Source organism: Xenopus laevis, chromosome 1L (genome assembly GCF_017654675.1).
Source record: "Xenopus laevis strain J_2021 chromosome 1L, Xenopus_laevis_v10.1, whole genome shotgun sequence".
NCBI lineage: Eukaryota > Metazoa > Chordata > Amphibia > Anura > Pipidae > Xenopus > Xenopus laevis.
Genome location: NC_054371.1, coordinates 83,724,989 through 83,734,595, shown reverse-complemented (window position 1 = coordinate 83,734,595; position 9,607 = coordinate 83,724,989). Strand labels below are relative to the sequence as shown.

Genomic DNA, 9,607 nt, shown 5'->3' with positions numbered 1-9,607 from the left:
GGCTCCCATACCCCCACAACTGCAGTAAACATTTTGACTAGTCAAGCAAAAACTTACTGAGGGGGCATGGCCTAATGGGCTAGGAGGAGTGGTTGAGGGCTAGATGGATGAATGAGGCGGTTAATAAAACACACACTACCATGGCCGTTTTCTAATAGCCACTATAGATGAAGTGTAAAGTGGCTCTTTGAGGACTCATAACAGAAATGTCAATGAAAATGAATACTGAAGATCTGTCTTGGTAAATAACCACTAGTTAATACTGATGCTCTTAATAATATTCTTCAACCTGAGGTTATGTCTAGGTGATTGGGACAATGAATTCAGAGACATATTCTGGCACTGTTGTTGAGTTGAGTCACATAGCTCAAAGCTAACATGTAGGAGTTTCTATATTCCATTTTTTTTTCTGAACAAAAAGAAACATCTTCAATAGGGGTTTGTGATAACAATAACTTCTGCTCCCATGTAGGATCAACCATGACTATTAAAGGTAGAATAAAAGCTACATCCCTGTGTAGAGAAAACCTTCAACATATTTGTTAGCTATATTTCTTTTTTTATACAATAAATTGTCATGCGGTGTTAGATAATTTAATATTTAAAATTCTACTGCTAGGAAGGCTCAAGTGATAAAAGTTATTGGCATTGTATTTTACTAAATACATTTTTACTGTAATATTAATCTTATACAAATATGGGCATATGTTCACTTTCATTTAATTTCTTAATTTTGTTTTAATAGGAATTTACAAAATCATAAAAGTCTTCATTTATAAAACCACTACCACTACCCATGGCTGTTTACAGAAAACAGTAGCTTATATTGTTTAATGTGCTCTGGAATTCAATCACAAAGGTAACAAAACTGTGTATTGCGTTGCAAAATTAGGGTGATGTTTTACTCATCCTAATTAATTACATTTGTAAATAAAATTCACTTGTAACATTCTTAAAAAAAACAAATATTTTAAAAATACTCAATCTACCACAGAAGTAGGGGGAGGACGGGAACAGCAGTTTGGTCGTCTAATGTTCTTAAGTATAGACTGAAACACTCTATGTTGCCTTCTTTTGTGCTTTTTCCCTGAAGAATCAGAGCAAATGGATTTACGGTTTTGCTTTAGTTGTGCCCTGATCATTTTCTCATGTTCTCTGATTTGTCTTTGAAGATGATTTTGAATAGCAATGCCTAATGACTCTGGGTCCATAGAAGCACCATATACCTCCCATGTCATGCCCTGCTCATCCCAAACAACATCTTTCACGCTCTTTTCCTGTTTTGCTTGATTTTTTGCTTCAGCATTTGAACTTGGTGGAGTTGTTTTCTTGCCATGTGGCTTAGGCTGTTCAGAGGTAGATAAGGTGATCAGAAGTGGTTCATTTTTTTCTTCTCTGGCTTTTCTGAGGCGTGGTGTTAGCTGTGCTGCACTTATGTCAGAAGCAGGCCTGCATTGCAAACTAAAACTGCTGGACCTTTTAGCAAGTCCGTTGTCATCCTGGTCCTTTCTAACCAAGACTTCAAGTATTTCATCTGCTTGACCCCCACTAGCTCCAATAGTGTTTACTTCCACTTCCACATGAAGAGGCAGAGGTTTATCCTCCTTCTTTGGATTTTTTATATCTGTTGTTATAATAGCTTGTGTAGAACCCTGCTCATTTGTAATTTTAAAATGAAAAGGTTTTCGGTCTGTGCTATCATCTCCAGGAAAACTAAGAGTATCTGTCTGATCGTTATCTATACGGATGTTATGTAACTGAATATTTTCTACTCCACTTAAATGGTGAAGCCTGGCTTTGTTGTTGATTTCAGGAGCTCTAAAATGTGACGGTTCACTGTACATGTCCATTGACCTAGGTTTTAGCTGGGCACTGTTCTCTATGTTGATTTGGTAAACTGGTTTCACATTCATTAAATTAGGAGAAGGACTTGCCATTTGCATCTGTGGCATTTCTCTAAAACACAACCCTTGCCCATCTATTTCATTTCTATACAATATCTGGGAATTTCTTCCAATTTCTGTGTGCTGGAAAGCAGGCCTTGCTAAATCTGTTGGGCTTTTAGTATGCATTTGAAGAGGCTGTGAACTCAGTGCATCTGGTGCTTGAAAGCACAATTTTGGGGCTAATTGGTTTTGAGAAAGGTGTGCTTGCAAAGCAAAGTTTGCACGTTCCAACTGGCTGGCACCAGGGTTACCCTGATAAATGATACAGACTTGTTCTTGCCTGTCTTTGAGGACTGGAGAATTTGCCTTTAGAAATGCAGCTAAGATGCTTGGACTGGTTGACACAGATTTGTTTTCAACATTTGCTACAGCCTGGACCTCAGCATCTTGAGTTGTCCAGTTTTCCAGACTAAATGAAGTCATTGTGCCCATTTCCTTAAATCTGCTAGGCAACAGTGGATCTGTTTCTACTTCTTCATTCTCTGTTTTTATTTTATCTTTCACAAAGCTTAGCTGCTGACATTCATGTGACTTCGTAGATGATTCATTTATAGGTTCTCTTTCAGCTTTTGTGACCTTTTCTGACTGGGTAATAGTACTTATGATTTGTGGGCCACTGTTTATGCTTTCTATTTTGTGGGTTGGCAAAGATGGGGTTTCTTCCTTCTTCTGAACTGAGTTGTCAAGTCCTTTATCTGCTCCACTTTCAACTAATGATCTGTTTTTTATATCACTATGCACTTTCATATCTGCTTCCACTGATACTGAAGAAGCTACCAAACTGCTATCTTTTGCTGATATATCATCATTATCTGTTTTATCATCTAACAAAGACAACTGTGCTTTACTGTATGATACTGCATTCCCATCAGTGGAAAGATATGTATTATTTATTGTGGAGATAGGCTGAGTACAGTCCTTTATGGCTTGTGGTACTAATGGAGACAATACTACTAATTCATTACAAGTCCTAAAGGAAGTGATTCCATTGCCTGATTCCTGTCTTTCTTGTTCACTTGCCATATTGCTGCTGCAAATTATATTAACAGGGCAAGTCTCCGAAATACCACTGCCATTGTTTTCTAAGGCTCCTTGGGTAAGTTGAAATGTATCAGATGCAGAACAATCTTTCTCCACAGGAGAGGTTACCAATGTGCTTTTGGCAGACCCTTGAGGATCTGGTACAGTCCCCATGGAATATCTTTCCTTTGACAAGGTGTCCCAGGCAGAGGTGTTGAATGTTGCAAGCCCTAATTGTTTTGGATTCAGTGAAGATCCTGAATTTCTAAACCTGTCCAAAAGAAAAAAATAAACTAATTAAACATGTTATGCAGTTAAGCCTTTTTTATACCAAAATGTATATGAAGATTCATCCTTATGTTACCAAAAGAGCAATAGTCTTCTGAATGGTTGCTTTGTTTTTTCTGAAACAGATGCTTCTTACTTACCTACATGGATTTAAATAATAACATAGCAAACACGCAGCAACCAGTGCTTGCCAGTCTAGTCTACTTTTTGAATGATTGTTGAAATACAATAAGGCCAAAACTGCACAAGTGTACTTGGTTATTTTCAAATAAGGGGGATAAGGCTATAAGAAAATGTTAGCTCAAACAAACAACAAACAAGGGCAAAAAAAAAAAACCCTTAAAACAGCTTGCCAGCGATTACTCAACCAGGGACATTTTTCATGAATGCATTACAAGACTCCTTATGGTTGCACCCTAAACTGAGGGAATCAGCCTAGGATTCAGCAAGTGTTCTGATATATTTTTATTTTGATTTTAATACAGCAATAGACAGTATTATAAAAAAAAGTACCTCACTATAAACAAATCAAAAACATTTGAGTACTATAGAAACTTAAGGGTATACCCACACATGTAAGCTAGCCATGTTTGCTTCAGCAGTACTACTCCTGACACCCAGCCTTAGATTACTTTAGTGGCATCTAAAATTGGGTTGCTGTTAGGTTTGCTCAATACAAGTGATCAGAAGCTCAGGAACTATTTTAAAAGGAAGTAGAGACTTGAAGTTCAGGAACTATTTTACAAGGAAGTAGAGACTTGAAGTTCAAACACCTGGAACAGGGTGTTCAGGTACTTGGGATGGCACTTTAAAAATAAATGTGTTTTGACCTTTGGTTTTATAGCCAATGGACTGATCAGTTGGAAAAAATGATATATGCTGTACATGGTTTTGTATTGCTATGTTGTCACCCCAGCCATTTATCACCTTGCCATCCCAAGTGCCTGAACAGCCTGGTCCAGGTGTTTGTACTTCAAGTCTCAACTTCCTTGTAAAATAGTTCCTGAGCTTCTGATCACTTGTATTGAGCAAACCCAACAGCAACCCAATGCTCACATGTGTGGGTATACCCGTAAGTTTCTATGGTACTCAAATGTTTTTGATTTGTTTATAGTGAGGTATTTTTTTAAATAATACTGTCTATTGCTTATGTCTTAAAATTTAAATAAAAATATACCAGAACGCTTGCTGAATCCTAGGCTGATTACCTCAGTTTAGGGTGCAAGCTGTATATACTATAAATCTCCCCCCCATCCCACCATAAAAACAGAAAAAGCAGAAACTCTCATTAGGAAGAATGGAACAAAAAAGGTAAATTCCTTATTTTTTATTGTGTCAGACACACTGCACACTATGTTTAGGGTGCTCTGCCCATTTGGCAGTAGTCCTGCCTTCAAAATGTAATGTGCGTGTTGAAGTGTGCACATAATGAAGGGACAGGGCCCAAAACCTAAACCATTAAGAAGTGGCAGCTGTTCCTTTTAATTTAGTGCTTTGTTAGATTAAGGATGAGGTTTCCGCTGGTACTCTGGCATATTGTGGAGGCTGTTCAACTTGAATTGCTGCTGAAAGGACATCCCTGATGCTGTGACAAATTTCACTTTTGGAAATAAATGGCAGGCAAGCATTACATTTTCTTCAAGGTGTTCTGATTGTTAAGAACAGAACAGGAAATAAATAAACTCGACCCAAATTGGTTGACTTAGTCTCCCTTGTGACTACTAGTATTCTTGCTTAAAGGAAAACTATACCCCCCAAACAATGTAAGTCTCTATAAAAATAAATTGCATAAAACTGCTCAAGTAAAGCCCTGCGTCATGTAACTAAACCATTTTCATAATAATATGCTTTTTTAGTAGTACTACCATCAGGTGGTACATTTTAAGAATCAAGGGCCACCACCCTGGGATACTACAATTCAGAGTATACACAAACAAATAACAAACCATAAATGATAGGTCACATGAACCAATTAACAGATAAAGTTCTGTCTTTTGCTTCCACACTTCTTCCTGTTACCGTTAGAGCTGCATTATTTCTGGTCAGGTGATCTCTGGTCACAAGGGAAGGGAAAAGATGTAAAAGAGCAAAATTTACTTAAATATATATTCTAGTTCGGTAAGATTCTTTAATCACTATATATAATATATATATAATATATATTGCTTAAGTATTCATTTTGGGGGTAAAGTTTTCCTTTAAAGTTATAACAAAATTGTTTAAAATTCATGTTTCTAACTAGGATTTCTAGTTTTTCTATACAGACCTCTATGTGTGAAAATATGGTGGCTGAAATTATTTTAGATCAAAAATATCTTGATATTTTATCATGAAGAGCAGTAACGTGGATTTCTTGTTAATGAGATATTTTATCCCATTAACGCTAATCTCTAGGATCAGGCTCTAATCTGGTCTGGTATCCATAGGAACCTATTGTTTTTGTAGCTCAAAGGATAAGTATCTGTTATAGCAAAGTAGAGTTAATTAGCAACTGTTTGCCGTTAATTTTCAGGTAATAAGGAACCTTTCTTTGATTTTGTAGTTTTCTCTATTGAGGTGACTTTGCACAGCAGTTTCAGAAAAGGCATTTATATGACTACACAACAGTATTATTGAACTGATGAAATAAACCATTTAATGATACAGAGGTCATTCAATATAAATTAGATTTAATCTCCCAATATACTGTATATAACATGGAAGGCACAAGCAACATTAATTATTGCCATAAAATGGACCACCTCCGTTTAAAACGCACCAAAACATTAGAAGGACAAATGGAGACATGCCATTCATGCCACTTAGTGTCCCTTGCACATGAGTTCCTTCAATCTGACCAGGAATTTGCCTCAAGGAAATGTTGGGAACTTAAAGTAAGTAATTTTTACTTGCTTTATTTCCCAAGCTTCTGCCAAAGTATTGCTGGCTACAAACTCAATAGCACGCTCTAGAGGGTTCATGCTGTATTTATAATATCATTACAATAATCCAGAGTTCATGCACTTGTGGGTTTGGTACGATGTCACATGAGGCATGGTTGTTAATGGCTTCATAGCAAATATAACATCTAGGTATGCTTATAACCTATGATAAAATATATCAGAAGTCTGTTCTAACATAGGCAATCGCCTGTACAAATTACAATTCTACAGGGTCATTCAAGAGTACAGTGGCCCTTTTACAGAATGAAGCAGAAGAAGAAAAAAAAAACAAGTTAGTCAACAAGAATGAGCCTACATAGGACATGCGGCCAACTTAAAAGGGACCTGTCACCCCAAGAAATCATTCCAAATCCTTTTCTATGGTTTTAGTTTAGCAAAATAAACTTTTTTTTACTCCATATAAATGATTTAAATTGTGTTTCCTTCAGTCTTGTAATAACACAAGCACAGCATGCAGGCAGGCAGGCACCATTTTGTGGACACTGTTATTAATGCCAATTTAGTATCACATCAAAAACTTGTGAATGCACAAGAACCTAGTGCCTTCACAGTTATAGAATGTGTGGAAGGAGGGGGAAAGGGAGGGGGCAGAGTAATTTTCTGCCCCAATCTATTTTTCATGGTTAGGGTATACCCTGAACAGCAAAACATCATAAAATATCTAACAATAAGAAATGAAAAATACACATCTTTTTCCTTTATTTCCTCTTATAGTCATCCTCGGTGCTGGAATTGGGGAGGGATGCACATGGGTGCCTTCCCTTCACTTTATTTCTGTGAAATAGCGACCCCTCAGTGAGGATGCAAGAGTTTTGAATGCCGGAACTGTCTTTTGCTCCTTTCCACTTCTGCATGCAAATACAATGCAGAAGTAAAATATAATATAGTTAAATATATAGGGGATTGAAGGAGAGAAAGTATTGCTGGGAGAGAAGTAGAAAAGATAGAGAAGTGTTAAAAAGATAAAAAAAGGTGGAGGAATCAGAGAGGGTTATAGAGAAAAGAAGAGAAGGGGAAAACAGGGGAAACAAAAAAGAGAAAATTTAGGCAAGGCGAGATAATGATATATATTAAATAATCTTGGGTGATATAGAATATGATGGGGTTGTGCTATGTTATGACACACAATACACAGAAATAATGCTATGTTTGCAGTAGCTGAATTGGCAGCCAAGAAAAGTCATATGCATAATTTTAATTTTGTGGTCCCTACAGGTCACATACATAAAGCTATGCATACTGGGCATCAAACTGTGCATTAGAAGGAAATACCAAAAAATAAATAGCAAAAAGTCTTTAGTTTAAAAGGGGTGAAACCAGAAAGTATTGGTGTGAGGCTTTCTATAACAATGGGTGTGGCTTATGGTTGTGGGAGGGACTTGTTTCAGCATGCTGCGCTAAGCGCACTACACAGAGCATCCCTCCACTTTTTTCACTCCAATTCAAGCACTGGTTATCTTGTGCCTGAATATGGCTAGTACAAATAAATATCCTGCATTGTGCTTTCCATGGGTAATATAAAAAGTGTGTTTGCTACCACTGTTGGTGTGATAAGTGTGAAAGGCACTAAAATAAACAAAATTAGATTGTAGCATATGGTGAAACCCACATTATTACAAACAATGTTTGTTATAGTTTATACAGGAGCAGTGACCAGCTCTATGTTGTAGCTCCCACCCTTCCCAGCTATAGTCAGGTGATCCCACTGGTGTCTAATAAAAGGGCAGCCAAGTATGGAGGTTTACTTTGAAAGCAGCAAGTTAAGTTGCAGGTAATACCTAGTCCCTTTGTAAAATGTATAATGAAGCAATAGAATTCTTAATGAATCAGATAAAATTGAGCATAGGACTGGCCAGATATGGGATGACTTTGACGTAGTTGGCCAGCTTAAATATATTGCAATATATGGACAAACAATCCCTGTTTTGTTTAAAGGGTAAGGCATTTTTTAGTAGCAGTATGCACAAAATGTCGCTGTCTTAAATATATTGATAATGGGTTGAGTGCAGAGGACTCTTGTATTTGACTATATGTATTTTGTGGTCACAGCCTCATTGCACCCCCGCCTAATGGTTTTAAAAAATAGTGGTGAGCACAACTTTCCCTTGTTTGTTATAGTTTATACAGGAGCAGTGACCAGCTCTATGTTGTAGCTCCCACCCTTCCCAGCTATAGTCAGGTGATCCCACTGGTGTCTAATAAAAGGGCAGCCAAGTATGGAGGTTTACTTTGAAAGCAGCAAGTTAAGTTGCAGGTAATACCTAGTCCCTTTGTAAAATGTATAATGAAGCAATAGAATTCTTAATGAATCAGATAAAATTGAGCATAGGACTGGCCAGATATGGGATGACTTTGACGTAGTTGGCCAGCTTAAATATATTGCAATATATGGACAAACAATCCCTGTTTTGTTTAAAGGGTAAGGCATTTTTTAGTAGCAGTATGCACAAAATGTCGCTGTCTTAAATATATTGATAATGGGTTGAGTGCAGAGGACTCTTGTATTTGAAACCCACATTATTGACATTTGCCCAAAGTAGATTTCCTTTTGTGTTTATTTAGTGTACAACAGGCATCTATATCAAAGGCAACCAGTAGGAAAATAGAAGGCTGCAAGGTAATATTCATATTTCATGATCACTTTTACTGTGTTGCACAAAAATAGGTAAACCTACTTCCCTGGAGGTAATATTTTAAAGCACAAAAATCTATTTAAGCTTAATACATAAATCTTCTGTTTTCTGAATATCTAGTATATTGATTCAAAGTTGAGATAAATTCAATAACAGCCTCTTTAAAACCAATTTAGAAAACAAGTAATACAATGCAGAAATGGCATGTAAAAATACTTGCGCCCAAACCAATAGTTTGTGCAGGTTGTATTCTGCATCTTGCACCTGATTAAAAATTGATACAGGGTGCAAGGCGCAATAATGGAGCTCAAGCCAGCCCAGTTACTCCTTGCCAAAATAACGTTTGTGCCTGTTTTTCCAAATTGTGTGACATTTGTTAAGTGATGCCTTATATTTAGGAGATGAAATAGGAGATTATGTTTGCCAGAAAGGAAAGTACCAGAAAAAAACCTTTTATAATGCAATAGAATGTTGGCAAGCTGAACAGTCTCTGTGTTTAGACCTTGGACCAATCGGACATTAGTGTTGAAAGGTCACTTTGTGTATAGCCAGTTGGCTATCTTTACACAAGGGTCAGATGCCATTCTATTTTAAATTTTCAAATAAAAACACCTCTGATATAATATAATATTTGTGGTGCTGGGTACAGATACAAACTTAAAATGTAATAAAATAAATACTCATCTTATAACATAACCTTTTATAGATTGAGTGGGACAAACTTTGGACTAGGCAGTTTAAGAAGTCATTGTGATGCTCAGTTGTTCCCTCAGTTGCA

The 9,607-nt window shown here is 36.7% G+C and overlaps 1 protein-coding gene across 1 annotated transcript in view; it reads right to left on the bottom strand.

Moving 5' to 3' along the window:
- Positions 1-662: 662 nt before the first annotated feature.
- gprin3.L (GPRIN family member 3 L homeolog) overlaps positions 663-9,607 on the bottom strand; it is a 63,432-nt gene continuing 54,487 nt past the window's right edge. Inside the window, exon 2 of the mRNA XM_018225956.2 lies at positions 663-3,237. Coding sequence (XP_018081445.1) covers positions 981-3,140 — 2,160 coding nt within the window. The 5' untranslated portion in view covers positions 3,141-3,237 and the 3' untranslated portion in view covers positions 663-980. The remainder of the gene's footprint in view (positions 3,238-9,607) is intronic.